This window comes from Empidonax traillii, unplaced genomic scaffold (assembly GCF_003031625.1).
Source record: "Empidonax traillii isolate 1590-97213 ecotype Southwest subspecies unplaced genomic scaffold, ASM303162v1 scaffold138:size3245559, whole genome shotgun sequence".
NCBI lineage: Eukaryota > Metazoa > Chordata > Aves > Passeriformes > Tyrannidae > Empidonax > Empidonax traillii.
Genome location: NW_020955331.1, coordinates 2,879,418 through 2,899,941, shown reverse-complemented (window position 1 = coordinate 2,899,941; position 20,524 = coordinate 2,879,418). Strand labels below are relative to the sequence as shown.

At 36.8% G+C, this 20,524-nt stretch overlaps 1 protein-coding gene across 6 annotated transcripts in view; it reads left to right on the top strand.

The window, feature by feature from the left end:
* Positions 1-20,422, top strand: part of ACAP2 (ArfGAP with coiled-coil, ankyrin repeat and PH domains 2) — a 60,669-nt gene extending 40,247 nt beyond the window's left edge. For 3 of the 6 annotated variants that reach the window (XM_027883944.1, XM_027883945.1, XM_027883946.1), the window contains 14 exons: positions 866-917; positions 2,285-2,385; positions 3,559-3,664; positions 4,096-4,304; positions 4,510-4,579; positions 5,900-5,994; positions 7,320-7,504; positions 7,839-7,943; positions 8,324-8,416; positions 9,735-9,922; positions 10,252-10,361; positions 10,746-10,856; positions 11,097-11,158; positions 15,895-20,422. In XM_027883944.1, coding sequence (XP_027739745.1) covers positions 866-917; positions 2,285-2,385; positions 3,559-3,664; positions 4,096-4,304; positions 4,510-4,579; positions 5,900-5,994; positions 7,320-7,504; positions 7,839-7,943; positions 8,324-8,416; positions 9,735-9,922; positions 10,252-10,361; positions 10,746-10,856; positions 11,097-11,158; positions 15,895-15,998 — 1,591 coding nt within the window. In that variant the 3' untranslated portion in view covers positions 15,999-20,422. The remainder of the gene's footprint in view (positions 1-865; positions 918-2,284; positions 2,386-3,558; positions 3,665-4,095; positions 4,305-4,509; positions 4,580-5,899; positions 5,995-7,319; positions 7,505-7,838; positions 7,944-8,323; positions 8,417-9,734; positions 9,923-10,251; positions 10,362-10,745; positions 10,857-11,096; positions 11,159-15,894) is intronic. The other 3 variants (XM_027883949.1, XM_027883948.1, XM_027883950.1) reach the window with 2 other exon arrangements.
* Positions 20,423-20,524: the final 102 nt, after the last annotated feature.

Genomic DNA, 20,524 nt, shown 5'->3' with positions numbered 1-20,524 from the left:
ATTCAGCGTTCTGATAAAATGCCATTGTTAGAGATCTGAGACACTTTTAATTTTTTCCAAAGTATGAATGATCTTTTAATTCTCTGAGTTGTATCCTATCTGAAGAGTGGATTTGAGAAGGAAGGATACAGTTCAGAGTTTTTAAGCATTTGGATTTTACAGGATGCCTTCATTAAATCTTGTATTTTATATTTTCATTCGAAGCTGAGGCTTAAGTTAGGTCCTACTTAAAAGGTTATCTTGGGGGTTTTTTTGTTGGTTTTGTTTCTTTGTTTTGTGGGGGTTTTGGTGGTGGTGGTTTTTTTGGTTGGGGTTTTTTTGTTTGTTTGTGTTTTTTAAGTTTTTCTTTGCAATCTTTTTATTTTAGGATCTAAAATTTTAAGAAATGCCCAATATAGATATTAAACCTGCATGGGATAGCAACACTAGTATTTTTTGTGCCTTAATAAGTTATTTCTTATTTCTACCCTCAAAAATATTTTGGGACTAGTTTACATGGTTTAGGTGTTTTTGTTATTCAAACTATCTGAATTTGTGTTATCAGCTATTTAAAATTGTAGCTTGCTGCTAAAATACAGAGGGAACTGTTCTTTGAAATGAAAATTTTTTTGTGATAGCTTAACTAATGTTGTCATAACATGAATGTTTAGGACTCGAATTATTTGAACCTTGCTTTCTTTTCTGTTTTGTCTCTGCCTTCCCTTTTTTCCTTATTCTCACGAAATACTTGCCAAAACTGACTGCAGCATTACTCTCGTAAATTCTTTTATTCAGTCTCTCTGTAGACTGTATGCTTGCACATTTCAGTCCAATAAGCACTGTAAAATCAGTTACGTATTCTCTGGATGTCTCTTTATTTGAATAGGCGCTGGTTCTCAATACAAAATAACCAACTTGTGTATCAGAAGAAATTTAAGGTAGGAATTGAAAACTGGCTTGGGGTAATTTGGGGTTTGGGTGATGGTTTTCCTCATAGATTGGGGAAACAGTGCTGACTTCGGCATCCTGCATGATCTTCAACAACCCACTGCTTTTTCTAAATTAGTTTCTCCCTTTGTAAAATGAGACTAATGGCTGCACTGACAGATTCTCAGATTCTTGTGCAGTGACTTGTAAGCACATACTTTATTTGCTGTGGGGTTTGTAACCTAGTTAAAACTTTAAAAGTTGTTGGTCCCAAAAGGCTTGTGCACACTTGCTAACAGTCAAATATTCCATGCTGTTCTCTGAGCAGTTGTGTTTAACTCTTTCAGGACTTGATCCCTCCAGTTACTTACTGGTTCACATACCCAATTTAGCAGTTGGGGAGCGAGGAGAAAAAAAGGCACAGGAGATTTATTATGAAGCAGTCAGGGCCACTTTGTACATGTATTTACCAATTAAAATGCACAGGAGTTCAGCAGTCGACATCTGCCTTTCTGCTGGTGGGAAGGGGCAGTAGCTGTATATTACAGCAGCAATTCCAGCTCTGCCTCAAGCTGTAGAAGCCTTTTCAATCAGCTTTTGGGCCCCTGTTCCTTTGTTTGCTGCTCAAGAATCTGCTTTTGCACCATGTAGCTGTAACTGTTCTTCAGGTTGGAAAAAACTAGCAAACTGTTTGGAGACAGTGGGGAAAAAAAAAGAGGAAAGAGCTTATGACAAGTCCTTCCTCTTCACTGCAAACAGATTGGGTTCAGAGGCTGTTCGTTGTTTTCTGATGCTGTCAAATCAAGGGGCTTCATTTCTGTGGTTGTAAAGGAAGGAAACAGTTGAGTGTGTGTGAGCACATTTGGTTGGGCATTTTCTGATTGTGAATTCCCATTACTTTTTTTTTTTTTTTTTTTTTTAACTGCACCTTTAAAATGCTGATAGCTTAGAATGGAACTCTTATGAATTGAATTACATTTTCAAAACCAATGCTTTCAGCTTCTGGGGTTTTTTTTTATTTGGCACTTACAATACTGCTGATAATGTTTCAGATTTTATTGTGCTTTAGAAAGTAACTTCGTACTCCTTTGAATACTGTTGTTTAAATTGAAGTTGTTGAATACTTAGTAAATTGGGTTGTAGGTAAAAAGAAAACCTCCAAATTCTGTAGTAAATTTTCATTAAATGTAACAAAACATTAACATTCATCTAAATATATCCTGCTAGGTATCTCCAGATCCACCTATTTCAAATTTTATTTTTAGGGGAAAAAATTTGTGTAAACAGGCAAATAGAATTGAATTATGCATATTTAGAGATTACTAGCAATTATATTATTTTTCCTCTGTGACATTTTTGTTAATTTTTTGTTTCTTAGGATAATCCCACAGTAGTTGTTGAAGATTTACGGCTCTGCACGGTCAAACACTGTGAAGACATAGAAAGACGTTTCTGTTTTGAGGTGGTTTCTCCAACAAAGTAAGGAGAAGTGATGGAGTATGTGTATTTAAAAATAATAATTTTAAAAAATCATTACATCCAGTTATCTTAAAATGTAAGACTAACATTTTTCTTGGGGTAGATCAAAACAGGAAAACTATCTGAACAATTTTGCACTCTGAAATTTTGACTAAGTGATGCTATGAGAAGTGTTCCTGGTATTTAGTTTACTTTTGGCATTAAAATAAACATACATTCTTTTGCATAAATGGGTTGTGGTGCAGAGCTGTTGCAGCTCAGTAGTAGCTGATACTATCAGCTGCTTAATAAGGTAGAAAATAGGTCTCAATTTCTCCACATTTCTGATTGGTGTAATGAGAGAGAAGCACATTAGTAAGTTCTCTTGGTAATTTTAAATTATATTTCAGAATGCACTAAATGAAACTGCCACATAAAATTATTTTTCAGCTCTAACAGTGCAATGCATTGCCTGTATTTGGGAAGTTTGACATCCTGCCACAGCAAGGGCAGAACATGGATTCCTCATTAGCGATTTTGAGATGCGACCATATTTAAGTTTTTGATATGAGGTCAACCTGGATGTTTTGTGCATTCCTCACTCCTTACATTTCTCTTCTAAATAGATTTCTGTCCATCCTGATGTTTACTTTCTCAATTGTGATTCACTATAGTTTGCAATTTGCATTCCTTGTCTGCTTTTTTCCAGTATTGGAACAGTTTTATACTTCATGGCCTGTTTCCGTTGACAGTTGGTGTGAAAAGTAGTTCATCCTTTGTCAGAGAACTTTAAATTATTCTCTCCTGATCTCGGTGAATGAAAGTGTGTTTCCAAGGACTGTACTTGTATCTTGTGTAATTAGTCACAGGGGTAAAATGTATATGAGGATATGAAAATGAAAAATTTGGAATAAGAAAAGGGATAGGAAGCTAAGCCATTCTCTGGGTTATTTGAAGAGTCATATCTATATGTTTTAGCATTACCTGCAAATAATTTTGAAATAAGGAGTTTACAACTCACAAAGGCTCAGCTGATTCATTATATCAAAATTATTGGGTATATTAGATGATGCCTACTAAACAATACACTTGTGGGGCAGCAAAGAACTTCCATAGGATTTTTTATTGAGCTCTGTGTTGTTGGATGTTAGCTGCCTGGCCACTCTGACTCTGGGCACTCGTGGTTTGTCACAGGAGCTGCATGCTTCAGGCAGACTCGGAAAAGCTGCGGCAGGCCTGGATTAAGGCTGTTCAGACCAGTATTGCCACAGCATACAGAGAGAAAGGGGATGAATCTGAGGTGAGTTTAAAAATCAACCAAACAACAACCCCTTTTTAGGTGCTGAAAACTTAAAATAGATAAAACCTCTTTAATGAGAGGAAAGGAAAAAAAAGAATTCATTGTTTGTCTTCCGGTGGAAATGCAGTGAAATTTTGAAGGCTGGGAATTATGTGTAATCTGTCTTTCATTTCATTTTATTAATGATATTTTGGCCTATATAATTTTGAGATTTTTCTGTAGTGTGATTAAAATTCATACGATACTCCTATATTCAGTTCTGTATTTCTTCTAAAAAGCTGAATATTTTTTCAGTTCTATGCATTTCCTTGGCCTTGAATGCAGTAGTGACTTTACTAGGATTCTAGTGCACAGTCACTAACTATGTGACTTCTGTTACTTTAATTTAGTATGTCTCTTTATTGATTTGTTTGGGGTTTTTTCTCTTTTAGAAACAGGAAAAGAAATCATCTCCTTCTACTGGAAGCCTAGAATCTGGGAGTGAGACAAAAGAGAAGTTGTTAAAGGGAGAGAGTGCTCTGCAGCGAGTTCAGTGTATTCCTGGTAATGCTGCCTGCTGTGATTGTGGTTTGGCAGATCCTCGCTGGGCCAGTATCAACCTCGGAATCACACTGTGCATCGAGTGCTCTGGGATACACAGGTTGGGGAACTCTTCAGAACTATTTGATTTGTGCATTGACTTCATTAGGAAGGGTGTTTGCCTCTTCAAATGTATGTGGAAGCAAAATTAGGGACCCCAGTTTGTAAACAAAATTAAGGTAACTCCTTTATATGCATAAATTAATGTTCAATATGTCTAAGATATAGCATGTAGTTACAGGTTAATTTTTTTTCATGCTGTTTAGGAGCTTGGGAGTTCATTTTTCAAAAGTAAGATCTTTAACGTTGGATTCATGGGAACCTGAACTCCTAAAGGTATGATAGTATTTTTGAAATGGATTTCTATTTGGTACTTAGATTGTTGTTCTAAAGCGTCAGTATCAGAAAAGTCAGTGCAGGAAACACTTGCATTTGTACCCGGTGTATGTCCTGCACTTCTGAGTAGAAAATGTTTATAGTTGTGTGTTGATTTATTTTAATTCACACTGTTTTGTAATCCCTGCCGTAGCAGTAGTCATTTGTGTTACAAACTTGCAAGTCAGAAAGATTTACACCACCTTCAGGTTCACAAGTGCACTCTCAAGTACCAACTTTCATCTGATATTTTCAACATGTAAAAAGGCAAATCTATTTACAGACCAATAATATCTTGTAGTGAGCTGAAAAATTTTGAGTGGTGCATCAGCCTAAAGCATAATCATACTTGAAAATTTGAATGCCAGCTCTTAATAGTGAGATCCTACTGGCTTATGGGAAATCATTCATGCAACTGCTCGTGTGCTATTTGTGTGCCAAACTTCCAGCTTGAAAGATGGCTATGAAAGTGAGTGAGTCTGAAATACTGAAATAGGAACTCGTGCATGGATGCATTTGTGCAGCTGGATAAATGATGCAAAGCATTTGTTTGTAGCTGTGATGTTCTGTTACTTAGGTATTGCTTCTCTATTCTCAAGAATCAAAAGACAGTGTGAGTAGTAGTGTTTCATTTGTGGTTTGACCTTAAGTAATTTTAATATCAATGTGTTCATGCTGAGAAAAGCAAACAACCCACTCCATCCCCCTCCCGCCCTGAAAAACCAAGCTAGACCCCTTGTACTATTTATGTAAATACCAGAGCAAAGTATTCTACCTGCTATTAGAAGCAAGAAGTCTGTTCATTGCCATCAGTAGGACCAAATTCTCCTTTAAGTAGTATCTGCAGGGTGAGTTTTATATTTGTTCTTTTTCTATAGTCATATCAGATTATGGTTTAGCAAAACCATCCATTGGTTAGGATGGAATAGAATTGATTGAATTGTCTGTTGTTGATGGGGTAAGAGCAGCTCCTTGGCAAAGCTGGTGGGAAGGAGCACCTTTGTTAATGAGGCCTGCGGGTGTCATTCTGGTGGTTGTTTTAGCAATCCTCTTTCAGTAGGGAAAGGCACTTTAATAGAGTGGACTATATTTTTTGCTCTCTTACTCAGGATTTGGTCTCTCTATTAATTGACTGTTTCATTATCATGATACAAACTCATTTCTGTAAGTGTACTTTTACCAGGGAAAAATATTGTAAAAATAGACTGAGGTTGAAAACAACTAAATAGGTAGATAAAGCTTTTTACAACTATATTTGAATTTATTTATTTTGCTTTATAGCTTATGTGTGAATTGGGAAATGATGTTATAAATAGAATATATGAAGCGAAGTTGGAAAAAGTGGGAGTAAAGAAGCCACAATCTGGAAGCCAAAGGTATTATTTTACTAGCAGTGCCTGTTACTACCTTTTCTTGTTGCTTCCTTCAGCCTCCAGCTTTAAAACATGCTGGCAGTTAACTGTGTAACGCTCCTTTGGTGTAGTCTTTGTTTACCTGTATCACCAGGATGTTTTGCTCTCTCCCTTTTTCTCACTCTGTCTTTATTGGGTGTTCTCTCTGTTGGTCCCTTTCTGCTTCTCCTGTTCACTTGTTCTTTTTCTGATTTCACTACCTACTTTTGATGACAGCTCTGTAGCATCAAAATGGGCATGTGGATTTTGTTTCCTCTCTTCTTGGTACCAGCTCAGCCAGCCAGTACTCCTGAGTGTTCCTGGAAGGAGCCTCTGGCTGTGCCTTTTTTTACAGTGACTTTGTTTCTGAGTTTGACTTTTGTTCCCTGATCCCCTAGAATGTTCTCTTCTTCCTGCCTACATTGTACATGAGCTCTGCTGCTTTACAGCAGCGTTCTGATCATTGTACTGCTGTCTTCAATTCCTCTGATGCCAATTTGTTCTGAAGGTAGTTTCCTGATATTTTTTGCTGCTGTATAGGGTATCTCTTAAAACTTGGTTTTTTTATTACCTTTCCAGTTCTGTGCTGCTTGCTGCCAGGCAGTTTTATGGTATAGAAAACAGCATTTTATGGAGTGTTGGCAATTTGGAGAGAGTGATAATAGTATAAGTAATGTAGGAGATTTGCTAGCTGTTCTGCTAGCTATTCCTTCTAGTAGTAACTGCTTTTCAGCAGTTTTAATGGTAATAATTATAGCCCCTTTTATCATGGCTTAATTGGTTTTGTGTCTTAAGCTGATAACCTCAGGTTACAAGAAAAAATATTTCAGTATGCAATATGGAACTGGGAGCTGTGCCTACCTAAGACTTGCAATTGTTTTCTTGTGTAATCTTGATATTCCCTTAACAAATGTTGTAATTTATATTTACATAAGGAACTAAATATATGCTTTATTAATTGGTTATTAACAATGTAAAACACGTATAAAGGTTTAATACCAAGAAGTAACATACAGTAACTAATGCTTATTTTTTCCACATACCACTTTCTAAAGTGTCTGCCTGAAAGAAAATACACTTACATAAACTTAACAAAATTACTTTCTTTTGAGCCTTATGGAAAGTTAATCAAGAATCCAGAAAAAGTTAGTGTGCTTTGCATATTTCTGAAAATGTGCTATAGGTGTGTCTTATGTGCAATGCCAAAGAACAATCTGGGGTACTGACTTTAGTATGAAATAGGCGTTCTTTTAATACATGAAAATACTAAAATATTAGCTTACTAACTCCAGGGATTTTGTATATGACAGGCAGGAGAAGGAGGCATACATCAGAGCAAAATATGTGGAGAGAAAGTTTGTAGAGAAGCAAGCTGCATCAGTACCTCTGCTTGAATCTGGAACAAAAGTTTTGCCTCCAAGTCAGGAAGAGAAAAGTCAGAGTGGTCCTGAAAAATCCCTTTTGGCAGGGGAACAAGGTGCAGCATCCCAAAAAGGTATTTACACACTTATCTTCTTAGCTGTATTACCCATTGTTCTTTGTAAAGTAACATATTTTTATATCAATTGATTTCTGCCTCATGCAGAAAAATCAGAATCTACTTTTTAATGGGTCATAGCCTAGTGCAGAAGTATAGAGGAGAAAAGACTTGTTCAGAAATGTGCATTTTTACATGGGAAGAATCTGGAATGGGTATGCTAATCATTCAAAAACATATTAACCACCTTCTTCCCTCCGTATTTTCACCCTTAATCTCTCCAATAATGTTCTCTCCTGCCCTGTCCCTTCCTTACTGCCTGCTTTGTGCTTTGCTAACCTGCATGTCCCAGCGGTTGCTGTAAGTAGCGACGAGGCGAGGCGGGAGTCTCTGTTCTGTCCTGATGAACTAGATTCACTCTTCTCCTACTTTGATACCTCTTCAAAACTACGTAGTAGTAAGTACTTCAGCTGTGGCGTGTTCAGTATTTGCACTAGTGATCCATCCTGTGTTGTGGGCATCTCCCTGCTTTAATCTATTGTCTCCAGGCTACTGCATTGCTTAGTATCTTCATGAAATAATTTAAGCTTTTTTACTTATCCTGATTTTTTTTTTATCCTTTTGACATTTATTATTACTATTATTATAAACATTATGGTTGCAAAACGTGACTCCATACTTTTCTATGGATGCATTAAGAACATTGAATAATTAGTAGCCATTTTAAAAAATTATGTGTTCAGGACCAAGTATAAGAGCTTGCTTTATTATCATGGTATCTGTGAAGAACAGATAACTTAGGCTCTGCATAGTAATTGCAATTTCTCCCCAAAACAGTCCGAAGCAGTGACAGTGGGATCCAGCCAAGCACTGAGGACAGCAGAGAACACCTTGCCTCTACTATATCAGCCAACAGTTTGTATGAACCAGGTATGTTAGGCTTTGCATTTTAAGATGCAAATTTAAATGCTATGACTTGGTAGCATTTTTTGTTAAAGAGACTAGTGCTTGGTGATAAAATTAGTCTCTGCGATCCTGGTGGGTTGAAATGCTTTTAACAAGGGTAAAAATTGCTTGAGTGATTTTTCCTCCAGACTTGCTACCAAGAATTGCATTTAATCCTTCTAAATGGGTTCAAAGAACTGTGTTTTTTCCAGACTGATCCAAGACTTTGGTTTTTTTTTTTTTTTTTGCAGATAGAGCAATGCTGCATTTTGAGGCAGACAAGTCTGACAGAAATGCATAATCCTGTTATAAATAGATAAATCCTTGGAGGCAGAATTCCTGTTGAGTCAAAAATAATGGGCTTTTATGTGTTATTTGAGCATTCTTGCTTAATTTTTCTGTTTTCTGCTTGCATGGAATTGACCATGTCCTTAAACATTACCCTTTAACTCAGAAGTTCTATGAATTGATTGATGAAATTATTTGCTATCTAATATTAGCATGCTGTTCTGACAGACGTATTGAGTATGGATTGTCAAAGTATCCAAAACATTTATTTATTATTATTATTATTATTTAATTCTTATTATTCTTCTACATCAAAGCACTCTTCTGAGGTATGTTGTAAATCCAGTAGTTCACAGCTGTGGTTGTAGGCAGACAGCATGTGGCTTGGATCCTTTTTCACTGCATTATAAAAACATTTCTGGTGCTGTAACTCATGAAAGATTTCATGTAACAATGTTTTTTTTCTCCCAGACTTCACTCTGTATAACTGTTACTGAGATGAAGAGAAAGATTATGCTTTAGTCCAAAAGATTATAGCCACAGCAAGTAATTGGTAAATGACAATGGTATCTTTTAGTGAAAATTAGGTCAGAACAGTATTAGCCTCATATTCAGGTGTATCAAGCTGTTGCAGATAAAGATATATTTCTATGACTACATCTATGCAGGAGATTAGTTTTATTCATATCTTGCAATTTAGAATAAAACACACTTGAAACCTAAAATAATTTCTTAGAAATGACATGGAATATGTAGATTGAAGGATATACACATGTGCCAGTAACGTGGAGAGAATGTTTTCTGTGCAGTAATAGTTCTGCGAAGAGGCCAGGCCTGAACAGGCGTGAACAGGCTAAGGGCATCTGTGACTTCCTCTGGCAGAATGGGGCAAGAATACACAGCATTCTGCAAAACCTTAGCTTCCTTATGCCAGAGGAGTGACAGTTTTGATCAGAATTGCAGGAGTTACCTTGTAAAAACAGAAATTAGATAAGCTTCTTTTTTTTCTTTTCAGAAGGAGACAAGCAAGAGTCTTCCGTGTTCTGTGACTCCAAGCAGCCCAGTCCAGGATTGCAGTTGTACCGAGCTGCCTTTGAGAAGAATCTTCCTCATATGGCAGAAGCATTGGCCCATGGAGCTGAAGTAAACTGGGTCAATGTAGAAGAAAACAAAGCAACTCCACTCATTCAGGCAGTGAGAGGGGTATGTGATATCCAGCCCTGGCTGATGGGGGAGGAGGTGAGGGATAACAGGGATGTTTCTGTGTCACTGTTCCTTTTGAACTGCTTCGCTAATGGATGATAATGCGATGTTGAAGTTGTGTTTAAAGTGTTCTCTCAAACTTCTTTCTGAACTATTTCCTGTCAATGCTTTATTTGGAATTATATAACCGTAGTGGTGTTCAGAGTTGATATGGAAGCAAATCCCTTTTGTCTCCTTTGCCACATGGCTAAATGGTGAGAAGGCAGAACAGATTTGACTCTTATTCTAGAGATCTGGTGCTGAATTGTTTCCTTGGTTTTATTCCATAGGGTTCATTGGTTACTTGTGAATTTTTGCTGCAGAATGGGGCCAATGTGAACATCAGAGACATGAAAGGAAGAGGGCCCCTGCACCATGCTACGGTTCTAGGACACACTGGGTAACTCGCTGCTCCTCAATTTGTGAACAGCCATCCTTTACTATAGTTGTTCATGTGAAGCTTCTTCATTGCCCCAGATATTCTCGCATTTTAATACTATATCAGGTGATACAGGTTTTTCTTAAGCTCTGGCTGTGAGAAAGAAAATAGTATTTTCATTTAGCAGTCTCGCCCACTAGCAAAACAGACATGTGTTTGCTAATGTGGATTAAATAGAGGTTTTGCTTACTACTATGGTAACATGTTCTAGATGAACAGCACTATTTTGACATATTTGAGAGACTTTTTGTGATTTAAGCCTAATACGTTGTATCCAGCCTGAATTTATTTGCCTTTATTTCCTTATTGTTGTCAAAAATATTTTTAAATGCTCTTTCTAAACAGACAAGTGTGTTTATTCCTAAAACGAGGAGCAAACCAGCATGCCACTGATGAAGATGGGAAAGATCCACTGAGTATAGCAGTAGAAGCTGCAAATGCAGATATTGTAACATTGTAAGTGGTACATTTTGTTTTTTTAATAGATAAGTTTTGCTGTTCTGTTTCAAGTTAAAAGTAAAAGAAATGTCAAAATTCCTTTACAGAAAAATGGGGAGAATGAGCTAAAATCAGAACTCATTATCCATAGATGACCTCATTGATGTGATGTTCAGCAGTGCATTGTAGGTCTTGCATTGTAGTCTTTTTTTGTGCTTTGAAGATGACATATTGTTCTTTTTGTTTTCTAAATCGTAGGTTGCGTTTAGCAAGGATGAATGAAGAAATGCGGGAATCGGAAGGACTCTATGGGCAGCCAGGTCAATACTCTACTAATAACCATACTGAAATGCAATATAGGAAGTGTATACAGGAATTTATCAGTTTACAATTAGATTCTTAGTGTCTGGGGGAAATTCAAGATAGCTTCATACAGTAACATTTTTTTATAAACCAACACATGTTGAAACTTCATTGAAATTCACTGGTCTGACTTTGTAATAGTATTTAGAGGACCTAAAAGGAAACTGTTTAAATAGCATCATTATAGTAGTGTATTACTACAGCCATTACCACTCTGTTTTGCTGGTAGTTGTCCACAGTTTTGTTCCAGTTGTTGTTCCTTTGAAATTTGCAGAATGTTAGGATATATATGACATTATTTAACAGTGGATTTCTGATCCATCTTGCTCAGAGGAGTTGAGGAGTTCATCTTATTGCAGGATACCATTCTCCTTCCTGTGGAATGGTCCTCTTTTTCTTTTTTTAAGAAAAAAAAGCTTGCACACCAATGTAAAAAGTGTACATCAAATATTTCAAAGTAAGTCCAGACAGAAATAGGAAAGTATTATTTCCTCAGATTTTATTTTTAAATACTTTTATTTGTTAAGACACTTACAAGAAACAAAGCAGTCATTCTTGAGTATGTATTTTTGTATGCATAGTATCTGTTTGGTTAAAAACAAAATAGAAACTGGCAGACATTTGAGCCAACTGCAACAAGAAAGTATCAAATTATATTTAATGAATATGTGCAACTTTATTCTCAAGCACTCAGTCCTAATTTACACTATGTCCCAATGTGATATTTGTGCAAGCCATTTCCTCTGTTATGGTATGCTTCCACAGGAACCCAATTTAATGTCTTGCAAATACCAGTAATGAAGGCACACTTGATTGTAAAGTTAGACAGCTAAAAACACCCCGCTATACCTGGCAGAAGTGAAAGGCAAACCTTATTTTTGAGTGCTGAGTATTCTTGGCTCATAAAGCCCTTATGTATTTTCCACTGATTCAAAAGGATTATGTGTGCTTACATTTCTTACCAGATTGGGACTGGAATATAGTCAAGGGGCAACACTGAGTCTCATGTCAAAATCCCAGATGAACTCTATTAAATAGACCAGTTATATTTGGTTTCTCCTTAAGAATAGTTTTTTTAATCTATTTTTGAACGAATCTTCAAGGAAATTCAAATTAAACAATAAAAGTACTCTCGACACTCAGGAATTCAAATGCTTTCCTTGACAGCTTATGAGCTCAAAAGAGGAAGAATTCCCTTTTCAGAAAATGAGGCAGGCTGTTGCCAGTGTGGCCAATTTCAGTTTAAAGATGTTTTCTGATACAGTGCATATTACTTCACTGACAGGTTGAAGGTAGCAAATGTTGAAGTATTTTTGAGTTTACTCTCTTTTATTTTAAGAGTTATAAATAGTAACTCTCAGCTTCAAATAGTAAAATGCCTTTGTTTTAAGGGAGGTGTGTATTTTGGCTCAAAAGCTCTGTGCTAAATCGTAATTGAATATTTTCGAACATCTAATTGACCTATCACAAATTCAAAAATATGTTTCTATGGTTTGTACAAAAATCCTTGGTTTGTTACTGAACATTAGAAATATTTATGAATGCTTCATTCATAACAAATACAGACACTACTTACATGAAAAAGTGAGGTAGAGGGGGGAAACTATTTTCCTCTGAAAATTCATTCAAAATAATTTTTAGACACATTCTTCAATTAGATAGTTGAAATCAAAAGCTAGAAAAGTGTTGAAAGTATTGAAAATATTGTGACCTTTCTATCAGTTTGTATTACAGTAGAATCTAGAGATTGCAGTTGATACAATCTCATCCAGATACTTTGCAGCTGGTAAGCTGAGATTGACAACAGAGTAGAGTTGCCTCAGGAGGCAGAGCTTACCCAAAATCGGGGAAGATATCATTAGAATAATTTTTGACAATTAAGGCCACAAGCTGTAGCACAGAGTCCCAGCCAGGAGATCTTTCTGTATCTTTAGGTAGCACAGCACTGCCCCCTTCAATTCTTTACTTGCTGAAGTTTCTTTTACAAGTTCAAAAGTCAGTATTTGAGTGTTTTGAATGTCCGTGTGTGTTGGAAGGGTTGTGTCAGAGTAAGCACAAAACCTGTCTCTGCTGTCACAAGGTATCACACCTTTTTGTGGTTGTAGGAGATGCAGGTCTTTTTCACTGCATATACAAGTTAAATTATTTGCACTGCCCTTATTTTAGAGCTCCAGTGTTCCAAAATTATGATTCTAGAAGAAAATAAGGATTTTCAAGACAACTGTATTTTTGCTGGGAGTATGTGAGGATAAATATTGATGTATGAGTTTGCTGTCGTCAGAATGAAGCCAACTGCCAACTCCTCAGCTCCAGTAATGCAGCTGATGAACAATTGCTAATGTAGCTAATGGCATTGACATTTCCAATTTAAATCTACCTGGCAGGTTTGAGCTACGGAGAGAATGTATAAATTGTTTTGCAAGGTACAGTTGGTCTTCCAAAGTATTCCTAGAATGGGAACTAGCTGAAACCAACTTGTTCCACAAAAAGTTCATTTCTGGTGGTAGAAGCCATATGCACCATAGTACTGTCTCTTGTATACCACTTAAGTGCTCACCTCCTGGTGCTACAGTATGTCTGCCAGCTCTTTGGTATTAGCATTGCTACTTTTTCTTCCTACCTTTTCTTGAATGTATAATGTGTGCCTTTTGAGTTACTCTGGTGTTAAATGGTAAAGCAGTGTTATAGTATTTTTGTACATAAAATCTGCACTTTAGGGAAAACATTGCTTAGAAAGGGAGTTTCCAGAATTCAGTTTTAAAGTAGAATTTTAAAATAAATATAATGTTTACAGTATTAAGTACTTTAATGCAGCATACAAACTAAAGGGGCACTTTATTTTAGTCTATTTTTTAATGTAATATTTTTGTTATGTAATAGAGCCAAAAACAGAGCCACAAAGTATCTTGCAAAAATAGCTTTTCTTTTTTCTTTGAAGTTAATTTGAAAGAACCAAGTATGGCAACTTGAACTACAATACTAGTTCACCAGTGAAACCCACTTCTGTATTAAAAGCATAATTGCTTTTATCACACAAGCTTGATTCTGCCTTTTGCCCTTCATAGCTGTTCTTTTGGTGAATGTTGCAGCTCCATTCTGTGCTGATTTCCCAGTGCAGGCAGTTATCACAAACTGTTACAATGAAATGTGTCTTGTGCCTGCTTCATCTCTAGAACACAGAATCTCAGATCTTAAAGATCATCTAGTTCCAACCCCCCTGCCATGGGCAGGGACACCATACTTGAAATTAAATCTGAAAACCAAAAGGGAATTTCACTATAACTGACTTTTCCTAGTAGAGCAGTATTGAATGTATTAATCTTCAAAGTCTGGGAAGAATTATGTCACTGCATCTTTGTATAATCCCACATGCCATGCATGTTAAATATTTCTGGAAGGTCAGTTACCATTTGTGAAAGTGTTTTCAAAAGAATGGAGTCTCATCTCCAAAAGAATAATAGTTTTAACATTGGAAATGTAAATTAAGAGATGGAAAAACAAAACAATGTAACTTCACAGTAGTGCAAATGTTTAAGCACAAAAACATGCTTTTCTTCCACAATCATGTTGGGGAAAAAAAAAATCTTCATGTTCAGCATACATGTTGAGAGAGATTTTGGGTTGATTTCTTTGTCATGCTGTTAATCAAACTGTCAGCAAAAAACAGTAGTGCTGGGATCTTGTGCAATGTGTGATCGTCTGTATGGGGACGACAGTAAAATCTGGATGGCTGTATAATTCCGGACCAAACCAAATGTGTAATGCATTTAATTCCCTTTGAAGGAATAGGGTATGGTTAATGTTTTAAAATGAAACCTGAGCTGAAGGCCCAAAATGCTGCAAAAGATGAAGAAATGTGAAAATGTCCATTCTAAAGTGGCAAAAGAATAACTTGGCTATGACTCAAGAAGTAATCATTCCTGAATGTATCTTCCTGTGTAGACAGGGAGGGGGAGGAACACAGGCCTGGTGGAAATTGCTGCCATCCCTCATTTTGGAATATGTACTATTGGGTGGTGTTTAAGCACAAAGAGTGAAGATTAAAAACGAAAACCAAAAGAAATATTTCTAACGGAAATATCATGATCAAACTGGAAAATGTAATGGAAGATAAAGATAAAGAGAATGTAAAAATTTATATTTGCTGAAGTAGTAGACCAAAAGAATTTATGAACCATAATTTATCTACTTAGGATTGCTTTTTTTTTATATCCTATTTGCTTGCTGATTGTTTCTTTCATGGAGAGTTCTGTTTGGCTATAAGAATTCTGACCTCTGTTTCCAAGTAAATCTTTATTTATGCCGTAATTTATTTTTCTGAAAATAATCTTGGTTAGCACCACCTTGCAAAAACAAGGATTTTGTTCTTTAATGGCTAATAAATATTTTTCTTTTTAAGTTGCTTTAAAATGCTTTCACTTTTCCTTTCTAACTCTGAACTTCCCTCTATGTGGCTGCCTGCGAGGTACTGTTTCAGGTATTGTTTGGCTTTGTTTAATTTGCTTCTACAGAACATGCATGCAAGTAGCCAGTCCTCAAGAGTTCACATCAACGTCATTGCATCTATAAGCGATGTTTTTACATGCATAAGTGTTACACAGTAATTGATTGCACAGTAGAGCATTTGTGCAGTGGTGGGTGATGCTGACTATAACAAATGTTTAATACTGTTTCGTTTTTCTTTTCCACCTAGGAGATGAAATTTATCAGGACATTTTTCGTGACTTTTCTCAAATGGCAACAAATAATCCAGAGAAGTTAAACCGCTTCCAACAGTCAGATTCCCAGAAGTCTTAAGTGTCAAGAAGGAAAAGAACCTGATGCTTATAGTACAAGTCTTTTTTTACTTTGACAGAATGAATTATATGCATTTTGTTAGATAGTTCGGATAAAATGACCACTCCAATGTAGCTTTAGATTGTGGTAGCTGGGGAAATGTATGACTTGTTTTATGTTTTACAGTACATACACCTCAGCAGCTGAAGAAAATGTTTAAAACCCTGAATACCTGCTAGTTCAGTACAAAAATAGCACTAGCTGTGAGTACGATGTTTGTCTGCAGCTCGTACATCGAGCACAGCTGGGTGTGTTACAGACTCCCAATGACAGGATGGTCAGAGCAGCTCTGCTATCCAGGATCATCCACTGGCATCTGTCTCCCTGTTGCTGTAAAGAATGTGCCTCTGACAAGAAGGTCTGGGTTGCATTTTCTGGGACTGTTTGGAAGGGAAGTCAGATAATGACATACTGAGTTGTCCTTTTGTTTGTGGGGCTGTAACTTAACAGATCCTCTTGTGCCTGTGCTGACTCTGGTTAGAGGTAGGCTGTTAGTAACAGACATGGTAACTCCTGCTCTTTCACAGTGGAAGCTTTAACACCAGGCTGGCCTTTATGCTGGTGACTGCAGGTCAGTCACAAAGGGATATATCCTGGGGGACCAAACTCCTAAGAACAGTCTATTTTCTTTTCTTTTTTTTTTTTCCTCTTAAATTAAACTTTCAATGCAGCAAGTATCCTTCTAAATGAACAAATGGAACCTTTCATGAAAAATAAACTGAATCCTTCTGGACATGATGTGGGGGTTTTTTGTAGTATTTTGGCATCAAAACTTGAAATTTGAGAAGTGAAAATAAATACTGAGCCAGTAGAGATTGTGTAGAACAGTCATGCACAGGCTGTATTTTACTTTTTCTTTTTGCTGTTCTCACTGCTAGCCTTAAGCTGAATACATAGTCTCATATGGCATGCAGCCACCCTAAATTTAGGACAATCAATCTTTTATATCAGGCAGCAGTATCCTATATATGATCTGTAATGATGTGTATGGGTTGTCTAAACTAAAGTGAGCGTGAGAAAACCTAGGAATTTCACTCCACATTTTTGCCAAGTATTGGGTGTTCTGAGGGCAGAAGCACAATTGCTTCATTCAGTAGTGAGCCCCACTCTGATAGTGTGCCTGTATAAATGGTGTCTCTAGATATATGCTTATTTAATGGTTATTTAATACCTAGATAGGAATCACCTGAAGCCCCAAATCAGCAGATGCAATTCTTTTTTTGTCTCTATTTGTCTGCCCTATGGACAACTTTAGCAGAAGTTTTAGGTAGCATAGTATCAATGTGAGTTTTTAATAATCCTAATAGCCATGGCATTATGCTAACCTGCTGTTTAAATGTATTTAGGAAATTATTGGATTTTCTCCAAGCAAAGATAAGCAAAATTGGGTTAAAAAAATTAATTCTGTAAACTATGGTAAATTTAAACTTTCTGGAATGTTAAATTTTAACAAAGTATTTCCAACATTTATAATTTTGCATCAAATATATAATAATGTATCAAATCTAGATATTATTATTGTCACAAAATTAGTAGTGTTGTAGAATTGTCCACTAGACTGTTTTTCCAAGCAGAAGAATCTTATAAGTTTTTACAATTCTTGTTTAGTGTGTGGTCTAATTACGCTAGGAAAAGCAGACTCTGCCCAAAGAGCGCATTTAGTCTGAATAATAAGAAACTTAAGGATATCACCTGTAAGCAGTAATTTTTAGTAAGCTGTTTTTAAATAGCTGTCTATGAGGTGATAACATACTTCCTAATCAGCAGTATTTAACAGAAGTGGGTGTTTTAGTAGATCTTAGAGAAGGTAAGATTCCCAGTGTACAGAGGGGACAATGTAAGATATGACTATATAATATACACTTTAGATATAGATTTTCTAAATGTTTATCTTTTGCAGCAAGGTGATGGGCAGTATGTAGTGTGATTGGCTGTAATCTAAAGCTGCCTAAATCTTGTTGGCATAATTGCTGTCTCGGTCCATGCTGCTGGAAAAAGGCCTGAGACACTTTTTTCAAATCTCCACTGGTGATTTCCTTCCTAGCCAAAAAAATCTTTGTGAAAAATTTTGCAGGATGACTTCTCTAGACGAACTTGCTTCCCTGTAGCTCTGCAGATCCATACACTGTATTCCTGACTCCCATCTGTGTGGGAAACAGTATCAGTCTGTGTGTGCTAAGGGACTAATCACATACCTGACTGACATGTCGTGTGACTCTTGTCGGCAGTACGAGAGTTTCAGCGGCTCAGGGAGTACCCATGTCACTGCTCATCCTGCAGCCTCGTTCCCCAGTCCTTTCAGGTACGCCAGGATGTCCAGGATAAACTGCATTCAGTTAAACCTTTTTTGAGGTCAGGTGCAATACATGTTGGTCATCAGCAAAAATGAATATACACCATTAAGTTACATGGAACGTGTTGCCGGTTCAGTCCCACCAGGCTCTGGCAGGCTCAGTGCTCCATGGCTTCAGTGGCTCACAGCATTCATCCCTGAGTAATAATGTACGATTATCACCAGGGCTCTGAAGATCTGGACGGCATATCAAGTTTTGATTCAAGTGCTAATCTTCTGCTCAGTAATATTAGGAAACTCCCATTTTTATCACAAAATTAATCTGAGTATAACTAGAATAGTAAACAGTAAGGTTCCATTGTGGTTTAACAGGGAATGTACAGGGTTTGTACCAGGCAATGGAAAGCTTAAAGTCCAGTTCATGTTTCCATGTAGGTATGAAATATAGTAGGCTTTAATTGGTGAGGGACAAAGCAGTAGATTCTGAACACATTTAAAAATCAGCTTTCACGTGGATTTTTAGTAATTTAGTAATTTTTAGTAATTAGTAATTTACTAAATGGCCCATTGAAAGATAGTGTAATAGTTTTCCTATTTATAGACACACGTTCCAAGATTCTCTTGGAAAGACAAATGTTGAGGAACTCAACATATATTCTAATGCATCTTGATTTCAGAGGTGTAACTTATGTCCATTGCATGTTGGTTAAAATAGTGTCTGTGGTGCCTCCTTAGTGTCTCAATTGTTTTGACTGTTTACAAGGTTTCATGTTTTATGTTAATGTCAGTACAGTGCATGTAAACTTAAATTTCTGAATTATCATACTGTATTATGTCACTGAGTTGTGTAAGACAGTTGGAATTTTTTCCCATGAATTTGGGTGAAGGTGGTAGATGGTAGAGGTGTTTCTTTGCTTTCACAAGCAGCCCACGTTGCAGTTTGATGAACAGGTGTTCCAGGTGCTCATTAGCCTACTAACCTAGTAGGCTTCAGTCTCCTTGCCAATTAGGACCTAATCCAGGAAATCACTGAAATTAGTGGCAGTCTTTGCACTGATTTCAGGGGCTCTGGATTGCCCCATTCATGGCTTCTAATTGTTAAGTGTTTTAAAGGACCCTGTATTAATACTGCATTTTTCACTCCATGGGGTTTATATTTCACCTGTTTGTATACTGAGCTGAAATAGTTTTAGAAAATGCAACCAGACCTTCCAACTGCTGTCAGCAAATCCCCATAAGAGAGGAAGTTCTCCTGTTTTGCAGTATGACATCAGTACATATGTGTTGTCCGGATTCTTAGTTCTCCTGGATAGAGCAAAAACTTTGTAGCACTAAAGAAAAAAAGGTGAGAACTAGAATAATCGGAGCATTGATGTGATGTTTCCAGGACTTCGGTGCTTCTCTGTAGCCATCTGTTTTAAAGTGTGGATGTTACCTCTGCTACTTCATCATGAGAATCTCAAATGACACAGTGACTATGAAAGGACCCTTTGATAGAACTGCAAATCAGGTGTAAGTACCACGGACATGATATTTTTACAGTGTCAAAAGGACTGAGCTGATTTTTCTGATTCTTTAATACACAAAATATTTTGAGAATCAGTTTTGCAGTCTATGACCTCTGCCCATTCACCATGGACACTTTTTCCCCAAGTTAGAGTTGATGCCACTGGTTTGTGCATCCTGACAGCCGACATGCCTTGCTGTTGTGCTTGCATGGAGGCACAGTTTTAAAATAGAGACAACGCTGGAAAGGCAGTACTGGGGAAAAGCATGAGTATACCACTTTGGTATATTCCCTTTCATATGCTTGCTTTACCTTTCTGCATACTGTATTTTCTTATTCCTCTTCCCATGGAAGGAGATGACAGAGAAGGAAAAATTCCACTCACTTTTCTGTTAGGATCCCAGATTTTCCATGTTTTGACAGAAATCTCCAAGAAATCATCATTTCCTCAAGCAGAGAGGTTACTCCGTCTGAAATAATGAACTTTTATTGCTTTATCTGTGCGTTCCTCTGTACTTGGTGGGTTTTTTAAGCATTCCAGCAGTAAAATGTAAAAAAAACCCCATCCCCTTTTAAGCTGTACCTGTACAGGCTGCGTACTCCGCGTTATGTACGGCTGTAGACTTTGTATCGCAAACGTCACTGTATTTTGTCATTGTGAAGGGGCGGCCTCATTAAAGCTGTGAC